The 26396-nt window shown below is 38.0% G+C and overlaps 2 protein-coding genes across 3 annotated transcripts in view; both read left to right on the plus strand.

Annotated features, from left to right (window-relative positions):
- rhpn2 (rhophilin, Rho GTPase binding protein 2) overlaps positions 1-20762 on the plus strand; it is a 34051-nt gene extending 13289 nt beyond the window's left edge. Inside the window, exons 4-15 of one of the 2 annotated variants that reach the window (XM_014983735.2) lie at positions 3979-4054; positions 4915-4992; positions 5221-5345; positions 6608-6774; positions 8619-8806; positions 8901-9057; positions 10731-10850; positions 10960-11154; positions 11537-11583; positions 14337-14483; positions 18640-18795; positions 19100-20762. In XM_014983735.2, coding sequence (XP_014839221.2) covers positions 3979-4054; positions 4915-4992; positions 5221-5345; positions 6608-6774; positions 8619-8806; positions 8901-9057; positions 10731-10850; positions 10960-11154; positions 11537-11583; positions 14337-14483; positions 18640-18795; positions 19100-19366 — 1723 coding nt within the window. In that variant the 3' untranslated portion in view covers positions 19367-20762. Of the gene's footprint in view, positions 1-3978; positions 4055-4914; positions 4993-5220; positions 5346-6607; positions 6775-8618; positions 8807-8900; positions 9058-10730; positions 10851-10959; positions 11155-11536; positions 11614-14336; positions 14484-18639; positions 18796-19099 lie in introns of both variants that reach the window. The other variant, XM_014983734.2, reaches the window with a different exon arrangement.
- Positions 20763-22208: 1446 nt separating this feature from the next.
- The window catches only part of cep89 (centrosomal protein 89), a 44498-nt gene continuing 40310 nt past the window's right edge, over positions 22209-26396 (plus strand). Inside the window, exons 1-6 of the mRNA XM_014983737.2 lie at positions 22209-23033; positions 23594-23700; positions 24512-24658; positions 24868-25060; positions 25218-25269; positions 25831-25926. Of these exons, the coding sequence (XP_014839223.2) occupies positions 22992-23033; positions 23594-23700; positions 24512-24658; positions 24868-25060; positions 25218-25269; positions 25831-25926 (637 nt within the window). The 5' untranslated portion in view covers positions 22209-22991. The remainder of the gene's footprint in view (positions 23034-23593; positions 23701-24511; positions 24659-24867; positions 25061-25217; positions 25270-25830; positions 25927-26396) is intronic.

The following is a 26396-nucleotide window of genomic DNA, read 5'->3' on the forward strand; positions in this document are numbered from 1 at the left end:
GTGATTTGTAAGCAGCTGTCTCTTTGGGATGATGGTACAAATCTCCACAATGGAGAGGCAGCCTGCTTATTTAAGCCTGAAACACAACCTCCGTGGTGAAGACAAGACTCTCATAACCTTTCTAGGCTTTTCCCAGGAGTCCTCCGTCTTCTAAATAGTGTCCCTTATTGTCACTCTTACCAGTGTCAACTGGTTTTTCAGACATGAGCTACTGCAAAACAGAAAACATATTTGCTCTAAAAAATACCACTTTCTTAAAATGTTTTTACTGCCAACATTCCCTTGCTAGCTTTTATACATCTATCATGGATAAGTACAAATAGATTGCCAATTGGCTAGACGAAGTTCATGCATTTCTTGTAAGTCTTAAATTATATCCATAATGGTCTTAAAAAATATTTAATTGAGTTGGTGAAACCTGCAGAAGCCCTGTTTAAAATTTTCTTTACCCCCTTTCTGACCATCTCTTTTTTAAAACTGACTATTGGTTATTTTAATCTCATTAAAGCAACTAAAACTTGTATCAGTGTTTATAGCTTGTACATTGTACTTTTTTTAGCTTTATAAATATTGGACAAGAACCAGATGCATAGGGATAAATGTTAATCTGTACTTTCTATTGATTTTCAAAACTTGTATATTCATCAAACCTCTATAAAAGTACCTCCCTCTCAATCAGGTTTATCTGTATAGCACATTTCAGCAACAATACAGTTCAAAATGCTTTACAGCTTTTTTTTTTTTTTTTCTGGTAACACAGGTTGTTGAGATTTCAAGTCATTCTATATTTCCTTCATATTTCACACCCTAAAAATAACCCATAAGTTTGTAAATTTCTTGTTTTTTTGGGGGGGGAAGTGAGGTGACCAACCCTCTTGGGCATGTCACTGTTTCAATGCCCCCCAAAATTTCATTGTGTCTAAAATTGATGCCATGGAAACATCGTCACTGTATGTCTTTCCCCAACCTTGTTGCATGAGAGGGAAACAAAGGTCAACATGGCTTTATTGGAGCAGGTGAAGGCCTCAGCTACAGTTAAATGTAATGCAAATCTCAAGTGTTAGCTGGAATATACCTCTCTCTTCTCTGTTATAGAAAGTTTCTAAAGATAATCCTCATTAAATCACATCAGGTTGTTGATTTTTCTGCTCTTCCTCTGAGGGAGGAGACTGGTATCTGGTGGGAGATCTGGGCCTCCTGCAAACTCTGGAGTCATAGAGCTGAAGTAGTCAAAACATTTAGCTGTAATCAGAAAATGAACGATACAAATTTACCGCATGTAAGCTTCCCAAGTTGTCATCTCTGAGAATCTAATCAGGTTGAACTTGTGATCCCGATCTCTGCTTTTCCCGCCTTCCTTTGCTTAACAACTTTCTTTCAAATGGTCTGAGTGTGCAAATGCAGGGAATTTTCTGTGAGGCTTTTGACATCTTAGATTCCCAGCATTACAAATGCCTCCCCTCCCGGGACCTACACCCTGCCCAACCAAGCCAGAGATCAGAGTGATCTCATCTACACGTGCTGATGCATTGCCATGCAGGCCCTATCTCTGCTGTCTGTGCTGCTGACGCAGAAGATCTGCAGTGATTCACTGAACCAGTGCGCCAGAGGAATGCGGCGCTATCTTAAACCGATGAATGAGTACGAGGAGTTGTTCTACCGGAGCATGTAGTCCGGACAGCTTGTGCCTCCATTGATATGCGAAGCTTCACCCTGCAGGGAATTACAAATGTGTTCTTTCCACTCAGTCATGTCCTGTCACTTTACAACCTCAAAATTCAGTGTATTTTTTAAGGGTTGGTTTTTGTTTTTTTTTTGGCTCTAGTGGTCTTTATTTGAACATGCTAAGACAGAAAAGTAGGTGAAGAGAGAGAGAGGGAAGACATGTGGCGAAGAACAAGAGGCCGGGAATTGAATCATAAATAAAGTCATAAAAGCATCATAATCACCAATTGAGAAACGAGTAACAAGCATTATATTTTTTCATGTGCCGTCGTCAGAATCATCAATATGCATCAAATTGTTGTAAGTTAATCAACAATCCAAATGCAGTCAAAGAAATCCAAAACAAAGTGAAATAATAATTTATAAGCTATTCAGTCTTTGCGAGCCTATTTTTACATGTTCATTACAAATAAACCATTTCCATTCTTCTTAGCTGTAGCAAGATAAAAATTAACAGGATACATGAACTCAACAAATCCAGATGAGAAGAAAAAATTGAAACAACAAACAGATTAAAAAGTAAAATATCATCACAAAGGTTTCAATCAAATTTTAAATATTCAAGTCGCTTTATGGCTTTTAATCATTCTTTTAAACCAAGTTATTACTTACTTTGGCAAACTATTCCACATTTTAACCCCAGTAACAGAGACATGCATACTTTTTGATGAAGTATTTATACTTGTTTGTTTTTTTTTAAGTTCAGTTTCCATCTTGGCTCATGTCTCCCATCTCTTTCTTGAAACACTTTCTGATTTTTTTTTTTTTTTTTTGGAGCATATTAGTTATTCTCTCCAAAAAAAAGAGGGACAGAAACCAAAACAAATAAGTTCAGGAACTAATTTATATGTAATAATTAGAAATGACGCAGGGAAAAAGTATTGAACAGGGAGGTGGAAAAAGGAATAAAAGCCAAGACCCAGCTGAAATCCAGCATCGATTAGAAAACCATCCTGCTCCTTATTACTCAGGAGAAATTCATATTTTTCACTCTTAGTTTACATTATTTCACATAAATAAATTTCTGAACTTATTTGTTTTGGTTTGTTTTTGCATATGGATTACTGGGGTTGTTACCTACACCTGGTGAAAATTTCATGTAAATAGCACCTTTTTGAAATATGTTTGCTATAAAAAGCCTGTTGGAAAACAAACTCTGGACTTCAGCTTGACATCGTCCCCACATTAGGTTTCTCTTGCCTCTAAATAAGTAAACAAGTCACTATTTTAATATTCATATGAAAAATTATTTCTCCTTTTCTCCTCTCAATAACGCTTTACTTATTTTATGTTGATCTATCACATCACATCCTAATAAATTACTTTAAAGTTTGTGCCTCTGACATCGAATGCAATGACTTCCTTTGGAAAACACCCTGACCTCATTATTGCTGCAAATCTTTTGTGTGTGTATTTCTTCTTTTAGTTTCTAACTCCGCTGTGTAGCTGATGAAGGCTCAGGTGTTTTTTTTTTGGTCTGTGAACAGCAGCAGGTACTTGTCACGGTGTATTTCTTCAGCCCCGATAACGAGCTGAACCTGCTCTCCGTCTGTCTGCAGCAGACGTCCGAGTCCCTCCCGCTCCACATTCCAAACGATTAAGGCGCCAGCCGAGATGAAACGAGAAGTTTCAGGTCGCGGTGCAGTCTCGCTTTTACTAGAAGCTGGTTTTAATAACAGAATTTTTTTCTTTTTTTCTAAAAAGGAGCAATTACAGGAGTTTGTGTCGCTGCATTGCTGAAGCGAAGCAGCGAGTCAGGGCGTGGGGAGGCGGGGGAGGATGATTAATTGATGGAGAGTCGGTGCAGCGCGAGGCCCTCATTCACCTTTAAATCCCAACTCCTGCAGAGTGTGTTCACTACACCATCTGCCAAATCCTGGCTTCGCTAGTATGATTTTCGACATAAAAGCCCAACAAAATGTTAACTTTCTCAGCTTGAACTGCTTGGATCGGCTTAATTATTTCAAATTATTCAGTATTGTTAACCTTTTTTCCCAGGTTCAATAATTAACAACATGCAGTAATTAGAAAATATGATTCTGATCCTTGATGTTGCTGTAAGTAAATCAGATTGGTTTAATAGGTTTTTACTGCAGTTTTCTCTCTATTATTGAAGTGGCCTTTCCTTCACCTTGTTGCGTTTGTTGAATTTACTGACTTGTTTTCTGGAAGTTTCTTCCAGATTAGAGGAGCATAGAATCTGAATGCTAATACGTTGTTGATCACAAGACGACCTTTCTGTTTTGCTTACAGGGAGACTACCAACATTCCCCTGATTGCTCTGGGTCTGAAGGAGACGAAAGAGGTTGACTTCTCTACACCATTCAAGGTATAAAAACTTCAAACGCCACGTCTTGATTTCAATATGTGCCCTAAAATATAAAAGAATGGTAGAAGATTAAAGAAAACCAAACACGTGTTTAGGGCTGTGCTGAAATCTAGCTTTACGTCATTGTCCAGGATTGAGTTTACTGTTATATAGCATTCAGATCCTTTTATTGTTTCATAAAATCACATCTCATCCTTCAATAATCAATGTTAAAATGCAAATGTCCATCCTGCAAACATGACCCACATTATAATAGTCAATGTTTACAGTTGGGATTTAAAACGCGACTCCTTTCATTGAGGATTTGGGTCATTTGTCTGCACCACCAGTTGCCCTCCACTATATTATTAGCAGCTCCAATCTCTAATCTGGCATTGTGGGGTTTTTTTAAAACCTAAACAGCAAATGGGTGTGGGACGTTTCCAAAGCACGTTCCAGCAGTTTGTTGTTGTCGCAGTACCTGCCAAAAAGCAGCTTTCATCCTCTGCACGTTTTACACTCATGCCTATCAGCACAGCTACAGCCGTAAAGTTGTTCCTAAGCGGGTCAGTAGATGCTCAGAATGCCGGAATAATTATCGAGCTGCGCCACGCCGAGGGGAAGCCCGCTTGTAAATGTCACGATGGCTCGTTTATCGTTTATCGCGCGTCGCTTCCTGGTCTGGTTTCCTGTCAGTAATTGATCTCTGCGCACATCTCTGAGCTAATTAGCAGGTGCAGCCTGCTGGCTCTGAAATGGGACTGCTTTTAACACGTATTCTTCAGCTTATGTTGTACAGCAGAACAGAAAAGCCCCACAAAATGTCGAAAATGAATGAATAAATGCGTTGGGCTCAGGGTTGACTCCTGTGTGTTTGACAGGACTTCATCCTGGAGCACTACAACGAAGACGGAAGGACTTTTGAAGAAGAGATCGCCGACCTGATGGACCTCCGACAGGTAGTGGCTTTGAGTGTTTTCTTCCCAACGTATCATTCTCTACTGTAAAAACCACCTTCATAATCACTCCTCAAGGAGTGGAAATAACCGGTTGTGCTCCTACAACTTCAAATACTTTTCCTTTTGTTTAAATGACTAGTCTTCAAGAGTTTTAGTGAGAATATTACATCCTCACTTCTACAGGTTTATTATTACTACTGTATTAATTTTACATTTTTTATGCATTAGGCCTGCAGAACACCAAGCCGAAACGAAACTGGGGTGGAGCTGCTCGCAAAATACTACAGTCACCTTCCACTGATAGAAAACCGCTTCTTCTCCCCAACGCGCCAGACAGGCATCTTCTTCACCTGGTATTACTAAGAATTCTGCTTTACAAAATTATTCATATCATTTAAACATTTTTACATTTTGCTTTGTCACAACAAACCCAAATGTATTTTATTGCCATTTTATGGGATTGCACCAACACAAAAGTAACCCAAAAATAAGCAAACATGTGAAAAATGCTTTGGAACATTTTTGTCTACATGGGAAGCACAGCATAGTAGAAAACACACCGGTCCCATAGTGAAACATGGTGGTGGCAGCATCATGCTTTAGGGGATCCACAAATTATCACTCAGTGAAGGTTGAATAAACAGAAACCATATATTTATTTCCTAATAAAATGCACAAAAAAACAATTGATCAGTTAATCACATAATAAATTAAAATGAGCTCCGTAATTTCCATTCTGATTATTAATTATTTTTGAAAGCCAATTTTGTTTGCAGAGACGTCATGATACATTTTATTTATGGTTTTAGTTATATGTGTTTATTTTCGTTTTATTTATTATTTTTGGTTGTTTTGTTTTATTTTGGATATTTAAAATGTGCTATATAAATAAGATTACCTTACCTAAAATGTCTTCCAGTTCCAGTGCTAAGTGTTCTTTACATTAAAGTTTATTGGTCTTTGAGGGGATGAATTTGCATTATGTTGCTATTTTCAACATATTACTTTACTATCTCAAAACAACAATATTATCCTTTATAGCAAGAATCACTGGAACAATTTATCGTCCAGCAAAATTTGTTATTGTGACAGGCTTTTGCAACTTTTGCAAAAACTAACAAACATGATGTGCATTTAAAACGAACCAAACAATTATCCCAATTTCCATAGTTTCTGCCTTTTAAAAGCAAAGTATTGCATAAATGAAGAAGACAGAGAGCAGGCCTCTCCTAAATCAGCTGCAATGTTGGGGGTTTTCAGTCTTCCAGTATTCTGACACCTCCTTAAGCCTGTGGATCAGCTGGTATATCCCTACCTAATGCCTCGCTTGCTTATAGGAGCTTTAAATGAGAAAGATTTAGGTTGGCACCAGCTGTTTGTCTTTCTGTGCAATGAGAGGTTCTAGTAATTGTGGAAATAAAAAGGCAGAAATGTCATAAAATGCTTAAAAGCTGCTGCTAATATGAAAAACATGTCTCAAAATAAAGTGAAGATTTTAGTAAAGACATTTTAGACTGTGCCTTGACTCACATATGTCTTTTAAGCCACTATAAAATTAGCTTTGTGCTTTAAATTGAGCTGTAAATGGTAACGAGCATTGTCTTCTTACCTGCAGGTACGACTCCTTCACAGGCGTTCCCGTCTGCCAGCAGAACCTGTCTCTAGAGAAGGCCAGCATGGTCTTCAACATGGCCGCTCTGTACTCCCAGATCGGCACCAGAAGTGACCGGCAGACAATAGTGGGCTTGCAGGAGGCCATCTCGTCTTTTCAAAGAGCTGCAGGTACATTTTCACTTTGACTGTATTAACCTGTAACAACGTGGAAGTCAGGCCAGGGGGAGTTTGCATTTGCAACTCCAGAGTGAAACGGTGAAAGAAACTGTCAGCTATATTTTGTTTAAAAATAGCATCCTCCTTAAATACTTCCATGAAATGTTGGTGTTTCTTTGTACCGTACATAATGGCAGTAGGGACACAATAACATGTTCAGATAGAGTGTCGGCGCTCATGTCAGTTTATCAGCCGGCCGCCGCCGCCCTCTGGTGTCCTTGTCAAGAGGAAGAATGAATGCAGATGATGTTTCTGGCTCCTTGTCATGTGGCTCCAGTCCAAAAAAGCATCTGAAACACAAAGTGTTTCGCTCAAAGCTTTTCAAAAATCGCCGTCAGATCTTGATAGATATATGGCTCTGCTGTACGGCTGGCCTGTCACTGTAATTACAGCTCACAACTTGGCTTTGCTTTTCTCGCTTTGATTAATCTTTTTTCGACTAGTAGTAACTAAAGCACTTATGTTGTGACAGGGAACATTGTCCAAGCAGCAAAACTAAACTGAGAGCTGACAATTGCTGAGCATTTATTTATGTACACATCTAAATATATGTTGGATTTTCTTCAGCGCTCTAAAGAGTTGTAGAAGAAACCAGGTTGCATAATATGTCCTAGCAATCTAGTTCCCTATTACTAAGTAATAAATAGCTTTCTGCTGCTACTAGCTAATCTAACAAAACATAATACACACTGGCTTGTTGGAAAAACTGATAATCCTACTGCATCCTGGGAGGAACCTTTTTATTTATCTAATTATCAGATGAATAACAATAAAATCCATCAATTTTACTGTTCAACACAAAACAGGTCAAGTATTTCAGAACAAATTGCTGTTTGAGTCACACCTATTTATTTGTTTCAGTTTTGTTAAAAGTATTGAATATGTTTTAGGACTACTGTTATTCGCATGAAGTCGATCATTAATCAAAGGTTGAAACAGAATACTTTGAAAGATTGAAAAAGTAGAATCTCAGTTTTATTTAATGCCAATTTGTCAATTAATGATTACTATAAGAACTACTATAGTGGAAAATAGGAGCATAGTTTAAAATAAATTGTCTAGCCTTTCTGTAGTGAGTGGTAATAAAATATTATGTTAGGAGCAGAAGTGATGTCACGCCGCGTGTAAGAGAGCAGTCGCAAAAAACAAGCAATTTCATACCTTAAAACAAAGACATTATTATAGAGGTCACCTTCTAGGCAGTTTTTAGCATCTTCTATTAGCAGTTAGCCTAGCTAGTGTGCCTAACATTACAAAAAAAGCGGCCTTTACCATGTTCTACTAGTACTTAGCTTGGCTAGTGTGGCTAACATTACAAAAAAAGCAACCTTAATCATGTTGTATTAGCAGTTAGCCTAGCTAGTGTGGCTAACATTACAATAAAGGGACCTGTACCATGTTGTATATGCAGTTAGCCTAGCTAGTGTGCCTAACATTACAAAAAAAAGCGGCCTTTACCATGTTCCACTAGTACTTAGCTTGGCTAGTGTGGCTAACATTACAAAAAAAGCAACCTTAATCATGTTGTATTAGAAGTTAGCCTAGCTAGTGTGGCTAACATTACAATAAAGGGACCTGTACCATGTTGTATTTGCAGTTAGCCTAGCTAGTGTGGCTAACATTACAAAAACAGAAGCCTCTTTAGAAAATTTAGCTTCTTAACTTTACCTGGAGGTTTCCAGAAAAGTTGTTGACCCAGAATGTTCCATTAAATGGAGATTAAAAGCAGAACATAAATGTCTTGAAGCCGCTTGGGTTTTGTTTAGGTTTCTGTTAACTCCAACCTCTCCCCTCAGGCATGCTAAGTAACCTCAAGGCAACCTTCACCCACATCCCGAGCTACGACATGAGTCCGGCCATGGTCAGCATGCTGATCCAGCTGATGATTGCTCAGGCGCAGGAGTGCCTCTTTGAGAAGATTGCTCTGCCGGGGGTCCAGAACCAGTTCACCTCCCTGATTAAAATGGCCCAGGAGGCTGCCAAAGTAAGTAGCGTACAAACATTTATGAACTGTCCATAATGTGTTGGTAACAAGAGTCTGGGCTTTTTTCACTCCTTCGTTGTCTTTTTCCTGCCAGGTCTCAGAAATCTACGATCAGGTCCATCAGCTCATGGTCCAGACGCCAATAAAAGACAATGTGCCGCTCTTCTGGTCCACCATGTCACAGGTCAAAACCAACCACTACCGAGCCATGGCACACCACTTTTTAGCGTCAGCACTGCTGGATCATGAGTGTAAGGAAACCTTTCCTGGAATGTTTTTGGAGCTTTGAAAGATGTAACAGAGAGAATGTACTTTTACAAAAAAAACTGGATTTCTTACAATCTGTTGGTTCTTTAACAAAACAAATTAGTTCTGCCTCAAGTAGGAAACATTATTGAATGTGCTGCTCTTTGTCTTTAATGCTGTGTGAGCTACTGTGGGTCTTCCCAAATGAGTGAACTGAACTACAAGAGCTCTTGCACTATTACACAACAGCTATTTAAGGATTCACACACACACACATACACGCACACACACGCGCACACGCAAACACACACAAATTCAGAAGCTTTGTCTGCAGAAACTGTGATCAACAGAGAGTGGAGGGGGGAAGGCAAGGGCAGAATTTAAAGTAGAAAAAGAAATTCTGGAGAAAAGTTACAATGTTGCAGGATTATTCCTTTGCATCTCTGTCCACATAACTAAAAAAACAAGTAAGGGAAACAATGTTTAAATGGATAAAAAAAATGACTCCAGAGGGAAAAAAATGTTCTGTGGTTGACAGCAATGTTGCTGTTTGGTTTTGTAACTCTACTGGTTGTGTAAGGGCGGTGATTGATTAGTTCTGATGTCCTGTAGATGTCATATTTCATTTTTTATAATTAAAAAAAAAGACATTTGTGGTTTATTTTCTAATCCACAGTTCAATTAAAAGCCCTTTGTCTGTGCTGAAACTAACTGCACATTCTGAAGAGGCCAAGCTGAAAGTTTAACCGGACCACACAAAAACATTAGAAACTTCCTAGAGGGTGAATGTAATTCTTGGACTAGGACACAACTAATATGGAAACTAAGCTGCTTTGAATCTGGCAGCTCATTAACAAATTCCTGGCAGAAGAGGAAAATAAAGCAATTAACCACAGAACCGTAGAGAGAGGAGAATTTCCAAGCAAGAAACGTCAGTGAATGATGGCAGCAGTGGAACAGAGATGAAACACCAGCAAATGGTTCTGCCTCAGTGAAGCGAGCTGTGTGATCCAAACCCAGAGAAAGTTCTGACCAGGATATGTAGATGACGGCTTATAAGCCCTTATGAAGTTTTAAAAGAAATTGATGAGCTTCTTAGTTAAGAAATTATTGCTGTTTAATTTTGTTAACATTGTTCATGCGACCTGTGCAGGGTGAACCCGCCTCTCGCCCGGAACGTTAGCTGGAGATAGGCACCAGCAACCCTCCCGACCCCTCTAAGGGACAGTGGTGTAAAGAAAATGGATGTATGGATGGATAATTTTAACATCTACAGAATTCAGCAAAATTCACAGCTTTTTTTCTAATTGTGCCTCATCACAACCACATACTTCAATATATTTTGTTGGGATTTTTTATGATCGACCAAAACAAAGTAGTGTGTAATTATGAAGTGAAAGGAGAATGATTAATATTTTTCTTAGTCTTTATTTTTAATCTTAATAGTGTGGAGTAGTAACAATTAAGGTCACTGATCAAATAGAAATTTGTTGCAGCATGTTGAAAAACTCTTATCAGATGAAACCAAAACCTTCTGAGACATTTATTTTTTGTCATAGAGAGATTAAGTTTAGGGCTTCTGATGCAGCAGACTTTAAATTTCTGAGCATCTTTACTCGACTACAGGTGAAGCTTTTCAGGGTTGAAGTGACGGATCGTTTCTCTCCTCTGCGTTTAGTGGGTCCCAACGACGACGAGGACCAGCAGGAGAAGACCTTATCTCAGGTGTATGATCAGCTCCCCGAGGGATGCTCCCCACTTGGCATCCTGAAGAACAAAGACGAACGTGAACGGATTGGTAAGCTAGTAACAGCAGTGGGAATCAACTTAATGGGATTACACGAAAGGCTGCCTTAGCCACACAAACGGCTGTTCATCTTTGACCATATTCCATGTATTTTTTCCAGGTAAAGCTCACATTCGCCGTGCCATCTCGGGTCACGAAGAGGCTCTGAGGAACTACAGCCTTTGCCAGCACCTGGAGAAGCTGGAGGCTCTGCAGGAAATTCTAAAAGCCAGCCACCGGCGCTCACTTGACAAGTACAGTGACTACGACAACGAGGAAGAGTTTGTTGACTACATCGAAGCTCCCGACATCATCTGTGAGTCCTGGGGATGTTTTTCTTTTTATACATAAAAAAAAGAGAAGAAGAAGAAGCAAATATCCTGTTTGCTTTAGCACAGGAGGTTAAGATGAGATTCGAGGAATGCAGTCTGTCTGTGTTCCTGTGTTGAGAGAGAAAACCTCACTGTGATCGACTTGGTGACAGAACAATGACCCCGAGCGTCTCCACAACAAACGCTTTCCGAGCTCAGAGACCATTGTTTGACTTTCACGGTGTCCACACCTGCTGCAGTTTTATTAGCTTTGATAAGTGATGGTTAGGTGACGCAGTGTTTACTCTGTTGACCTCCCCGGTCCTCCTCCCTGCAGGAAGGTGACTGTAAATGACCTCATTGTTTTTCCTCTTCCTCTCCCCTTAGCTAAAACGGACCACAAAGCAGAAATGGAGCTTCCTGCTGCCACAAAGGTGAAAGTCACCGACTTTTTCCAGAGGCTGGTATGTGGGTTACTAATATTCTTTTACTCACTTTACCATTTTTTCCATTTTTTTTTTCCCTGGTTGGTTTATTCATCAAGTGGTATAAAATATCTGTGGATCTGTGTGTTTTTACCATTAAGGATCTGCTTAGAATTGAACACACACACAAAGTTTGACTTTTGTTTTATCACTTCTGAATACAACCAACCAAGGGTGAGTCTCCAGGAAGCTCTGGGACATTTAATTGTGTGTTTAAAGATGTCATTCCCAAAGCCTCCTGGACTTTCATCCAAAACAACAAATGCAAAACTAACACTAACCATGAACGGAAATGGGTTGAGCGTGGTGTAAGCCTTATTTTGGTTACTATGGTATAAATTGAGGAAACAGAGAGACGTGGAACATTTTGTAATTTTTTCATCTTGTTGTGGGTTAGCATTGGTATTTTGAATTCTCTTTGTGATATCTGGTTAAGAATATCGTTTGAAATTTCCTATCAATCATACGGAAACTTTTTCACATTTTCTCACATTACAACCACCAACTTCAATGCGTTTGAATGAAATGTTACGTGACAGACGTACAAAAAGTGGCTCATTAATCTAAAAGTAACTCTAAGAGATCCAGATAGACTGGACGAATATCCGCTCCTATTCTCTGGAATACTCTACCTTCCCAGATTAGATCTGCCCACAGTGTGTATCATTTTAAATCGCTTCTTAAAACTTATTTTTTTTTTTTTGGCATTCAATTGATACTGTAGCTCTTCTGTTGTGATTTTTTTTAAAACTTATTATTACTCATATTATTTTAACAATATATATAGATTTTTTTTTCTTGTATTATTTCTCTTTTTCTTTTCATCAACTTATTTGATTGTTTTTGTGCAACACTTTGGTGCAGTTTTAAACCTGTTTTTAAAGTGCCTTAGAAATAAAATTGACATTGACATTGACATTGACATTCATACACATCTGACTTTTAGGGGAAAGTGACAGGAAGTTGGCCATTTTTGAAAGAACATCAGCAAGAAGAAGTGGTAGTACAAAGCAAAGCATCGACTTTCTGGGGTGGATCAGAAATGTACAACAAATTTTATAGACATTTATGTACAACTATTTTTAGCCTATTACTTCACATTCCCATGAAATAGATTGACATTTGTGGTTGTAATGTGAGAAAATGTGGAACATTTTTCTTATTCCTTTTACTCTGCACAGTGATTCCTAAACTCCTCACGTCTAAACATTCAATTTCTGATTCCTTTTGAATCTCATGCTAAATGCATGAAGGAATGTCAATATTTACTGTAAAACAGTGATGGTCTGGGCTACGTCTCTTTGGTTAAGCCCAGTTTACAGCTACGCTGATAAAATGCAGGCATCAGTTTCAGTCAGCAGGTGGTAAAGCCTCAGAACAGAAGTACCTCGCTTGTTACTGTCATAAAATCCAACCCACCTATTTACTAGCAGTTTAGCACAGGATTGTCATCCTTGGAAATATAAAGAGGATTGCTGGATTCAGAACAATAAATAATAACTTCAGAGCTCTCTGTGATTAAAATGAAGGCATAAAAGAATCTTTTCTTGGAATCAAATTTATTGTTCCTTTAAGTGTGTGAACTTCTCTGCACTCCCTGGTGTTAAACGGTTTTACAAAAACAGTTACATTTATGACGGCCAAACCCGATCTTCATCTATGAAACAATACAGTCACAAGTGTAACAGAAAGTAAACCTTTGGATCTTGTAAACTTTTCTGACACGTGAAATTGTAAGGAGGAACTTTTTTATCATTTTTTTTATTTTCATTTATGCTCATTAATACATTCAAAATGACTGAATAAGCTGAAACAATTGGATTAATCGCAATTAATTGATTATTGAAATCATCATCAAATAAGTTAGTAGTTGATTAATCATTAACTGGAGTATACAAACTAAAAAAAACAACATATTCAGAGTATTAAGCCAAAACTGTAAAAAAAAAAAGATATATATATATATACACACACACACACACACACACACACACACACACACACACACACACATATATATATATATATATATATATATATATATATATATATATATATATATATGTGTGTATGTATGTTTTGTATCTACAATAAAAACACATTTTGTTTTTACATATGTTTTAACCAAAACTCCTCATGTGGTATAGTTTTAGCTTCACCTGGTTTAGACTTACTTAAGGAATGCTATGTTGTTGCATTTTAGGCAATAAAATGTTTATTTTCTTACCTGAAAAAAGAAATTGACACATTTATTTTTCATGTTTTAATGTGTTTCTAATGTTGCATAAAAAAATGACAAGTGGTTGAATTTTTAAATCACATTATTCTTTTACTAAAATAATCATTAGCTGCAGCCCTATGCAAGTCAAAAGCAAAGTACTTTGAAAATGTTTCTCTTTCTGAAAGCATGTTGATAAAATTCATAATGTCTGAGTTTCTGTTACACAGAAACCTGATAACACAGATGCTCATGTTTACTGAAGAGAGCATGTATATGATTGCTCTCTGTGTGACTTGGCGTACAGGAATCTTGACAGAACTACACAGGAATTTGCCCCTGACTGCCTCGTTTCAACAGGTCATGTGTCAGTGAGGACACAAGAAACTGGAATTCTAGTTTTACCCCAACACAAAACCCAACAGTACCTTTTAAATCCAAAAAATCTTATTAACCCAAGCCTTTCCACCTTGTGTCCACTCAGGGCCCTCTATCGGTCTTCTCGGCCAAGCAGAAGTGGACGGCCCCAAGGAAAATCCAAGTTTGTGCAGACGACAGAGACCTGGGCTTCACACTGAAAGGAGAGGCACCAGTTCAAGTGGTCTCACTGGATCCTCTGAGCCGCGCCGCCGTAAGTTAAACTGCATTCTTTACGTCTCGCTGCACACGACTAATTATGTTACATTTGTAATGCTAAGGCCCTGGCCACTCAAGACAAAAGTAAATAACGGTCAGAAACTCAAATGTAAGTTTATAAGATAGAGATGTACATAGAAATTTATCCAGAGAGGAGGAGGAGGAAGTCGGAAGAAAACCTGTCATAGAGGGCCAGCTTAGATACCTAACAAACCAGCATGCAACCAAGGGATTTAAAAGTACTTTGACTGGAAGTGAGTCTAGCTGTAATGCACCACAGTAGTGATTGACCACTTATGCCTAGAAGTGTCAAATTCTCGTGGCATTCAAGTAGATGTTGGAATCAGTTCTGACCTAAATGATTACTTCGTGTAGTCAAACTCAAGAACGTATCATAGCTTTGTCACTGCATGTTGCTTTGCCTGGATGCAGCCATGCTGATGGTCATTTAACACCAGTTCCGTTTCCATTGACCATATAATTGCTCAATTTTATATTTTGAAAACAAATTTGCTTAATGGAAACATGGCCATTTAAAAAAAATCTTTTGAAATTTCAATAAAATGTTTTGCCACTAGGATGAGGTGCTGTTTTTTTTTTCTTTTTTCTTTTGTCAAATCAAAATTGGTTTATTTCACAAAATTGCAAAGGAAACACTTTTCTCGCATCACACGAGTCACATGATGAAGACAACAGGAAGTAGTTTTAGGATCATAGCAAGACGTGTGTTTTGTGTGATTTATTGCATGAACAAATTTATTCACATGTGATTTTAATTGCGTTTCTTACTTAATGGAAACACCATAGATGCGAAATAGTGTTTTTTTGACATAAGCGGAATATCGACAAAGTTTTGTGCATATGTAATGAAAACACAGCTACTGTCAAAACATACTCCTTCATTTGGTTCACACATTGAGAAAAGAGGTGTTATTGCTAAAGCTAATTGTAATTTATAGACAATGCAGATGACGTGTTTTGAGAGAGATGCAATAATTTCCCTTCTGCTGTCAGCAGAGGTTTTGTGCTGAATCATAAAATGTACAAACTAAAGTCAAACAATTGATTTTAATTTCCTGGACAAACGCTCCTAAATATGAATTTTGTTGTTCAACCCCTCAATTTTAAGTTACTCCTTCTCCTTAAAACCAGCTTTCTAGTTGTTTAATAATCTAGGGGGGAAAAAACTGTTTTAAAGGAGAGAAATCTGTCCTGCAGACCTATTTATTTTCACAAAGCTTTGAGAAAAGCAAGCGCACTCACTCCTTTGACATATTTCCATTAGGGCTTTTTTTTTTGTTGCCTAGCAGTCAGTTTTCCATTTACAGCTGTTACAGAGGGAGATGTTGCATATGCTGAGGCATCAGTTGTGTATGGCAGAGAATATACTGTTTTCATGTCAAATAAGTCTGCTGTAATATGACCTACTTTAACAAAACATTGGAAAGACCTGTTCGAATTTATTTACATTTTGTACTTTGACAATTCTTAGGCTTAAAGGTTATGAAGTACTACGGGTCCTCTAGTTTTAATTCTTTGCTCAATAATTAAACGACCAGCTCAGTTTGACTCGGCTTTCTTCGGACAGGAAATATGGACTAATTCCAAACACTCCTACCGGTTTTGTGGGTGTTTGATTCAAATGAAATCTGCCTCTGTAAGCTCAACAGGATTTGCCTAAAAATGTTGGAAGGCGCTCCCCTCCTCCCTCCTGACACTCTGGCCACTTAATTAAATTAAGAAACGGGGAGTATTTACGCCCTGCAATCCTCTGCAGCTTGACAGCTCATTAAGATGTGCTAACAAAAAGCAGGCCTTAATAAGCTGTGCAGGCCATCCAGAGAAACAGATTAGTCAGGGCCGTGCAGAGACCACTGAAGGGGCAGGTGCTCAAAAAAAAAAAAGGGCACATCTAACAGCATTCTAGGACAGACTATTAACAAAGCCACACACCTTTCAGAGTTTAATAAACAATGATAAATTACAAAATTGTGAAAGATACAGTCAAAGCTAAGGAAAATCGCTATATAGAGCATACAACTATGCATAAAATATTTTATTAGTAATTTCTTTCTGCAGGTCTATTTTGTTATAGGAAAGTATTGCAATATTCAAACCTGCAATTTAGCAAGATATGTAAATCAGAGCTAAACCACCAGACATATTTTGTCTTTACAGAATTACACTATTAAAAATATAAACAAGGGCACAATGCAACCTTTTAGTGTACTGTAATCTATCAACAAAAAAAAAAAGCTGCCTGTTTGCTTCACTTGCAGTGGAGATGAAGATGGTCCATTCAGGAAAGCAGAGCTGCATCAAACTTTAATGTGGAACTGCAGAAAAACAAAAAAGAAAAAAGAAAAAATTTAATTACTAATGCATGAGAAAGGTCTACTGAGTTTTGCTTAAAAAAAACTTTTTTAAAAATTAAAATCACACATTTTTGTTTCATGAAGTGAAAAAATGATTTGCAAAACAAATTTATTTGGACATGTCGGAAATCTTTTCTTGCTATTTTAAGTTTTTGTTTGTGACTCAAAGTTTTGCTTGTGCTTCTCACATGATGTCGTGGGCAGGGCCTAAAATCGCAATAAAAGATTTCTGATGTGTGCAAATAGAAGTTTGTTTGGCAAATAACTTTTTAAGTTCACGAGACAAAAATTAGTTAATTTAAAAAAAAAAAAGTTTTTTAAACCAAACGTTTTGTTTTTTTAAAAAGAAAACATTACAATTCCAAAAGTTTTGATTATAATTTTATTTTACTTAACTGAGGTGAGTTTTTTTTTGTTTGTTTTTTTTTTCCATTGAATAATTGGGGGGGGGGGGGATTAACTTCATACTCTGCGAACCAGACCCTAACCTTAAAGTCTGGATTAAGTTTTTTTCCCCTTCATTAATGACACACTTTCATTACATACATTACCTATCATGGTAATTCAGGGCGAGTTATTTTTAATTCTAAATTAATATTCTTGTTGGACTTTTATTTCAGTGCTATTCTCCTTCAAGATACATTTACCTAATGCCAGAAGAAATGCAATGTACATTAAGCAGCAAAGGAAATTAGAAGACAGATATCCATTAAGGAGATGATCGGTTTTGGACGGGCGATGTGCCCCGTATTGCATAAGTAATACTGAAGAATGACTGTTATCATTAACGGTACAGAGAAGAAGTTTTTTTTAGTGATCTTGCTTTGCTAGCAGAGTTGTTAGCTAGCAGCTAGCTAATAGCACAACAACAACAGTCTAATGTCTGTATGATAAAAATACTGAATCGATAGATAAGAACAGTTTTTCCTCACCTGTCTGTCTCCTCCCGCTCAGTAGTTCTTCAGAGAAAGGCAGACGCAGAGGCCTGTCAGTGTCTGTTGTATTTCATTACCTCTCTGCTTAAACCGCTGAAGCAGAAACGATACTTCAACGTTTTCCGTCATCTGACAAGTAGCAAGTCTACTCCACTTTATTCACCAAAAACGTCTTTTTTTTTTTATTCACCAAATCTGTTCTGTAATCTGGAACGTTTGCTACGTTCAGCTTCAGTTAGCCGCCTTATCTCAATGCGCGAGAGGCAACTGCGTCATGCGTCGGGCAAAAGGTCAAAAGTAACAAGGTGACCGGCTTATTATGTTGTACAAAAAAACTCAACAAAAAAAACAAATAATTTTAGTACATGTTATTATGCGTCAGAAGAGGGCTTAGGAAATAATACCAAAAAAAAAGAAAAAAGAAAAAGACCAAAAGGGCACTTGGGGGCAAGGAGCAAAAGGGGCAGGTGCTCAAGCACCCCCAGGCCCCTCTTCTGCACGTGCCTGAGATTAGTTGTATGGCATAAGCTTTACCAAGCCAAGCTCTTAGCAACTCTTTAATAAAGCATTCAGAAGGCTTTTGTTTTTTATTCAGGCAGCTGATTTTGCAGAGTTATCAACCAGCTTTTGTGAATGTAAATCAAGCAATTGGACAGAAACGGTTCAACTCCTGCCTGTGGGTGTGGACCTACTCAGGAAATTACACACTCTTACCTGTCTGCTGACTTTAGCTGCCTTAGGGGAGGAAACAAGATGATAGACCTTTAAGACATTCTCTGTGAATATGTCGTCGTCTTTAAAATCAAGTGTTTGACTCTTGCCTCGTTCATGTCTTTTTAAGACTGATGGACTGAAAGAGGGTGACTACATCGTTGCCGTGGGTGACAAAGACACCAAATGGATGGGTGTGAGTGACATGATGCGACTTCTGAAAGACGTGGATGAGGAGGGGATTGAAATCCAGGTGGTCAGCGTGATCGACAACAGCCCTCCCATGGTATGTCTGACGAATTCCTAGAAAAAAAAAAAAAAAAAGAATTAAGGAGGCTCTTGTGAGACATATGTCAGAATTAAATATTTTCACTGTGTTGAAAATGTATTGATACTCTTAAAATATTCATGTGAAAACACAAAAAGTGAATGCATCTTTTTTTTACCAGTTGGACAAACTACACATAAATGTAACGTTGAAAGAAATGATGCTTGGTTGAAGATAACATTACCGCAGCACATTCGCATATTTCAGACTGTTGACAAAAGCAGCATGTAGCTAATAAGAAACACTTCCCGTGTCTACATAGCCTACCAAGAGCGCCACCTTCAGCGGAAACCTGCCCAAGACCTACTCCATGATTTGCCTGGCCCACAACGATGAAGACAAGTCCTCCAAGACCCGCAAGGTCATCAAGAAGTCGTCGTTCCTCAGCTGGGGCCTGAAGAACAAGATGAAGAGCGCCAGCACGTTGAGCCTGCCCACGGACGACCATTCGGGGGCGCTCTCCTGGAACAAACCCATCCCCACGTTCCCCAATTCCAGCGCTTACAACAACGACAACTTCCTCCACTGAGTCATTGGCCGGACGTGCTCCGCTGTACCCGCGCCGGGTGCACTTCCGCACGGAGTAGTTGTCACTCACTTTGGTGTTTTCAGCACAAAATCAACAAGCGTGCCAAAAACCAACACACAGGCTGCCCATCTTAAGAGCGTCAGCAATAATAGAAACCATTTTATTCCGTGCCAGCGCATGTACAGCACAGTGCGACTCCAGTTACCATTCATCTTAAGACACACACACACAAACAAAAACTCTAAAATTTGTGAGCGCACCCATGCATCTACTGCTTTTGCAAGGCAGTGATTAGAATGTGGTCTAAGAAGTCCACAGCATTCTTGCATACATGAAGGACATTGTTACTAAAAAAACGTCACACAGCTGATCAGTGAGGGAAAACTAAAAGTGCTGTGAAGTTTTTCTTAAGCCTAGGGAGATTTTTTTTTATTTCATATTTTTAGAATGCAATATCCGATAAGCTGCTAAATCATACCTTTAGTTTTGTGTTACTGTCTTCTTTTTTTTTTTTGGTATTTTGAGAGACAGCCTTTAAAGATGGTGTTTGAGCTTCGTGCCATGTCTGGGACGCAGTGTAAATAAAGAGACCTTTGTATTTTATCTCCCCACATTCCTCCTCGCCTGTGACGAATCATTTACCGATCTTATATTTTCGTAGGAAGCTGTAGCCGTGAGTCTTCGTTAATGTGAATCTGTATGTAGTCGAGTCTATGTTAATAGAAGGGAAGGATGTGGTTACACTGATGTTCGCGACGCACACTCTGACAAACAAGAGTGGCTCGGATCAAAGCCCGTGGCCACACACCTTAACATTATCGCTAACAACTCACTTTTTTTTTTTACTGACACTCCGCAGTGTTGGACTGTATCTCTTTATCTACAAAGTAGATTCTCATATTCGTTTGATAATCAAATTATTTATGTTGTTCAAAACCACAAAAATAAATATATATTTACCTTTTAAGTTTAGTTCAAGTTCTAAATTGTTACTTGGTGGATTTCTGTCTTTTGGAAGAATGTATTTTATTAGCCTTGGAAAAATTGTCTACTTCTACCTTTTTTTTTTCTTTTTTTTTGCTTTTCTCATGTATATTTGTAAATGTTTTCATAAACCTATGTAATATTCGGTACTGTCTGTGTTTACCTAACACTGTTTTAAGGTGCCATCTATGTTAAATGAAGTAATTCGTATGGATGTTGGCTTTTTTTTGTGTGTTAACGCCGCAGTGCCTGGTGATACTGAATGCCTTAGTGTGTATGCAGAGGGTTCGGTCTCCTTTTCTTGTAATGCTTTCTGGTCTCTCCATGTTCTGCACTTTGTGCTGGATTGTTAGGTCTTTGTCATGTGTGTTCACTCAAATAAAACAGAATAAACAAAAGGGGGTAAGGTGAATTTTCTGAAGTATTTGTCTGGCTTTGTGTCTGGAATGAGGTTTGGTCAACACACACCTCTTTAAAAAATTTCACCAGTTTTTTTTTTTTTTTTTTTAAAGTCAGGTTAGTACCACATGACATCCTAATCCATCATTCCACAGACTGAAGGAAACATGTGATTACATTTTACTCATTTGAACTTTTTATGCCCTTAACAATTGGTTGCTGGGTGTAATGTGTGCTCTAATCTTAAATGGGATTTTTTGTCAAGTGAAAGTTTGTTTCTTGTTGAACATTTCACATTGTTAGTATAAAAAAATTAATCAAAATTTAAGTTGAAGCTTAAAAATAGTCTATTTAGTATGTAAATCAGCTACATACAGAATAAAGTGATGCCAGCATTTAGGGTAAAAAACAAGTCTTTTATTGTAGCAGTGTAATGTAACAGAAATTTTAAGCAAGAGCCCATCTTTACATTTATACAAAGAGGAAACGAAATGTATATTTAAGGTTTTATTGTCTCTAGTGGCCTTTATTTGAGAGTGGTTAGATAGTGAAATGGGTAATGAGCGAGGGAGTGGACATGCAGCAGAGGTCATCAGGTCGGGATTTGAGTCTGTGACGGCTGCATCGAACACTAAGGCCTACATACCTGGGTTGTGCTTTGCCCCTGTGTCACCACAGCATGCCCAGAAATGAATATTTTTTAACAGAATAACAGTGCAACACTAATAAAAACATTGCTAAAGGGTTAATAGAGGAGCAATGTTGTGGTGACTTTCTGAAATAGACAGGCGTTAAATTAGAAAGTCATTTTTTTACCAACTGAAGTTAACATAGTTACTTAATTGTGCAATAAAATGGCACTATCTATCTGCCCTTTTAAGTTGAGTTGACAAGTTTCTAGAAATGTAAATACTTTTGAATACGTTTTCCCTTGGGTTTAAAGATGATGTGACACAGAGACCTACTTCCTTTAAGTCACCAACCACTAGTTTGGTTGAGGCTCCAGATTCAATTTGCCTCCATGAACAGTCAGCAGGTTGGTAACTTAATTCCAAGGATTAGTGTTAGATAAGTGAAATAAAGAGTGGCATCTTGGATTCACCATATCTTCCTAACAACAACTACACGGTATACGTTGTAATTGGCTATTCTTGGGACTGTTCTAGAGCTGACTGTGCAAAGAGGGATGCGTCATTAAAAGAAAATAAAGACATAATAATGGCTATGTGCATCCAAGACTGTAACAACAACCAAGTGTTTTCAGTCTGAGGCTTTCACATAACCACTGTAACAGACTGCTACACGCTGCAAAAACATAAAATCTTGTCAGGAATTTTTGTCTAGTTTTTAGTGTATATTTTTGAACAATTGAAATAAGTGCTGAAAAGTCACTTTTCAGCAAGATATGTAAGCTTGTTTAAGTCAATAATTCTTGAGTATTAATTTAAAAACTACTTTCACTTATAAAAAGATGTTTTTCTTATTTGAAGTGGAAAGAAATCTGACAGTGGAACCAGTACTGTTTGTATCTGAAACATTAACTAATATAATGCTATTTTACTGAATGCTAAAACAGACTGGAGGTCTCAACTTGGTGTAGGTTGTAGGACTACGGGGTACTTAGAAAAACTGGATTTTCCAAACTAAATAATTATGTGTTAATTATCGCCAGATAAGAAAATACAAATGAAAAATTATCAAGTATAAAATGGTCTTTCTTTCTTTCTTTCTTTCTTTCTTTCTTTCTTTCTTTCTTTCTTTCTTTCTTTCTTTCTTTCTTTCTTTCTTTCTTTCTTTCTTTCTTTCTTTCTTTCTTTCTTTCATGCACTGTCTAGGTTCCAACCGATCTCATGCTTTGTTTTTATTTAATGGGACACACACGCCCCCTGGTGGAAGGTCTGTTGGTTGTTGGAAACACCGTTGCTAGGAAATTTAAAACGGTGTCTGATTGGCTGAATTTGAGCAGGGAAACCAATCACCGCTTCTTTTGCAAAGACGTGGTTTCCCATGGCTAAGCGTCTAGATACGGCGGCTGGTAAATCAGTATCTTCTTTTAATTTAGTTAGCTTGGTTGTCGTAGACTGTTTTCTAAGAACAGAGAACTAATGTCAATCATATTACAAGAACAGGATAGCGGCTGGGTGTTTTCAAGGCAGTTTGGCGATTAGTTTGAAAAGTCTTTGCGTAAAAGAAAAGCTTTTTGTTTGTCAAGTTAGAGAGCTAAAGGTGAATCATTTTCATAATGATGAAATTCAACTTCAGACGAGAGAAAGACAAGGAGTTTGTAAGTTCTTTTTTATTAACACTTTCCAATGTTTAACTCGGTTAATATGCCATGTAGTGTTAGCTTTAGCATAATGTTATTAGGGTTACTTAGCGTATCTTGTGTTGAACTGACATTTACAATATTATGGCGCACTTAACAGCTAAAAGCATGTCGCGGGAGTATTCACAGCGCCACGCAAACTTATTCATATGCCTGAAATTGTTGTTGCTGTTCAAACATTAATTGCGGTGTATGATATGGGGTTTTAAATAATAGCAACACAAATTAAATAATAAATGTAAGTTTTGATTTTTTTAATTAATTAATTAATTAATTAATTTTTTTTTTTTTTTTTTACAAATAAATGAATCTAAAAGGTTGGCCATTGGTGTATTTCATCTACATTCCTCATATAACAGCTTCCCCTAACAACCATCCAGTTTCATTGTTGCTATAAAATAACATTATTTGTTATTTTATTTCGAAGTCTTGAACCTCTGTACAAAAACAGAGTTATTGTCCGTGTGTGACAGGCTGACCCTGTAACCTCTCCCCTGTTGATGTGTTGTGTTGTGTAGAAGCACATAGCTCATGGTTTGATCCCTGCCGCCTCCATCGCTCCTAAAGCCGCTGTGCCTCGTACTCCTCCCCCACAAAGCCCAGACCCCTCACCTGAGAGACATAGGTACCTCACACGCTGCCTTTGTCACCTTCAACCTTCAACATCTTTTCACATTTTACACTATTTTCCCCGAAGCCTCTCCCCCCGCCCCCCTTTTCTTCTTTTACATTTGTACGGTCATTACTGAAATGTTATTGTAATCAATATTCAACTTCAAGGGAGATTCCACAATTGTTGGCCCTCTGGTAAAGGTGTGCAAAAAGCCAAAGTAGATGATGATGTCTGATGGTAGGGGCACTAAGGCATTCATCCAGCGGTCTACCGTGTTTTTGAGTTTAAAAAAAAGTTTTTGAAGTTGACAAGAATTTTGAAAGTATCACTATGTAATTATGTGTTGTTGTTGGAAGAGGTTATTAACAATACCTAAACTCCAACTATAAAGTTGTAAAAAAAAAAAAAGGTACACGGGGAAACCCTGCAGCCTAGTTGTAGTTTCTTAATGAATTTCATGGCCAATTGCATGAAATTTCACATTTCATGCAAATGTCACCAAATATTTTACTGGCATTGAGAACCTGAATGTATGGTACTTCAATAATCAGCTTGCAGACAGAAACCCCATTAGACCATTGCAGGATGACCTGAAGAGAATGGAGGATATATAGAACTGAGCTTTTAAAACATCTTTACCAAGAGTGTGAGTGTAAGAATATGGGGTTCCTGTAACTTATTTATTGGGCTGAACCGAGGTACTAATTTATCTTTTACAGTAAGTTATAAAATGATATCTTCTGACTTTAGTGAGCCAAATTTCACAAGCAGTATTTATTGTTTATGCCTTTTTGCTACACAACATTTGTGTTCACATCCACAGATCAGCGTTGGCTGCAGCTATCCTGTCTTCCTCGCTGACGGGACAGACGTGGGTCATCCCGCCCGCTCGGCCAAGGTCCTTCTCTGAGACAGATCATTCTGAATCCTTCCTAACTGAGCCAAACGGCAGCAGTGTGCTTTACTCAAGGTGAATTCTCCTCTACAGCTGCACTGCTGTCCAGTCTTCAGAAAAGTATCCCTTTGTGGCTATAAAATTTAGTGAGCCACAAAGAGTTCCTTCCTGGACTTGCATCAAAGTCCAAATTCTGCCTTTTCCACCTGGAATTAAAGTGAGTTCATAAAAAGTGAGAAAGTTTTCAGTCATTTTCAGTCTTCGAATCACCTTACCGTCAACAGAGACAGATGGTCGGAGGATTTGGCTAGCCGGCCACACCTGTCGTCTCCTGACCACTCCGAGGGAGAGCTGGAAGACGACCAAGATGCAGCTGGTGACCAGGGTGATGCGGACGAGCATGTGTATCAAACTCTGGACAGACGAGAGGATCTTAGAGTGTCAGAAACGGTTCATGACCTGCCTCTAGAAGCAGAGGTAAGGAAGCACACATTTGCTGTGTTATACAACATCGAAATATGTTTTTGGTGGAGCTATAGAATCTGTATGCTCTGATATGTTCATACAGAAAAAGATTTGTCTCTCTCTTGCTATCTGTCTGACTGACTTACTGTTTCACCCGTCTCTCTTCCAGGCCGTTCTGTCTCTGGCCGCTCACATGTCGGGTGGGAGAGTGCCATCTCCAGGTACTGACTTTACTCTACACATGGATGGATTATAGTAGCTTATGTAGACTCAGTAGAACTGCTCCAGAATAAAATGATTGTAGCACAGAAGTGATGGAAACATTTATCACCAGCATGAGAAAGCATGAAGAAAACGACTGCAGTTGCACCAATCAGGAATCTTCTGATGATATCTGGTTTTCTTTGAAGTCTGAACTTTGGATATTTTAAAGCATACATCTTTGACCTTTATGCAAGTTTCATTAAAATCACAGTAAAATGCAACAAAACTGTAGGCTGATGTTTTTAAGGACAGAAAACAGTGGGAGTTCATAGTCTTGAGGCAAAACTAATTTAAAATGTTCCTTATACTTACTTGACTAATTTTCCAACACTAAACGGGTGTCATTAGAACTAAATTATATTTGCTATTACTTGAGCTGTGTCCACGCGTTAGATGATGAGGACCTACAATATTCTACTGTGCATGTTGTTAAAGTGATCCATGCATGATCTCAAATGCAACACTCTCACATACGTGTATTTTTCCTGCCGTTACACTCGTTTCTTTATACCTTCCAGACCTCACCGAGGAATCAAGTGGCCAGTCTCCAGAAGCCAGAAGGAGGAGAGAAACTCTCAGAAAGAGCTCTGAAAACCCCAAGGAAGACGTGCGATGTATGTGTTTCCTATCACCTTCTACCTCTCTTATTTTTATTTATGTATCTTCTTTTATCCACCAAACAGTTATTAAACTTCCAGCAGAGATTTCTTGTTGTTTTCTTGTTCCTCTGTTGTTCTGCCTTAAACTGAGCTTTCAGTAGGAAATAGATGTTTCACACTCATTTGTCTAAATGAATAGGAAGAACTGGCTGTTTCACATTAAGTAGGATGAACTGTTGTTAGCTACATACTAAAGTGTATAATTTTGCCAGCATTTAAAATTGTTCTGATGTTTTTTGTTGAGCTGTCACATACAATCCAAAACAACAGAAAAAATAAAACAGTAACATTTGTGACAAAATGTGGGCGAAGACTTTTGCAAGGCACTACAGTTGTTATTAGCCAACAACCATGTGTTATGTTCTTAATCCACTAGAGGGCAATCTACCACAAAGTCAGGCAAACCGAAACTTTTCTTGTTTTGT

This window comes from Poecilia mexicana, unplaced genomic scaffold, assembly GCF_051168715.1.
Source record: "Poecilia mexicana isolate PSO_F unplaced genomic scaffold, ASM5116871v1 scaffold_3, whole genome shotgun sequence".
Classification (NCBI taxonomy): Eukaryota; Metazoa; Chordata; class Actinopteri; order Cyprinodontiformes; family Poeciliidae; genus Poecilia; species Poecilia mexicana.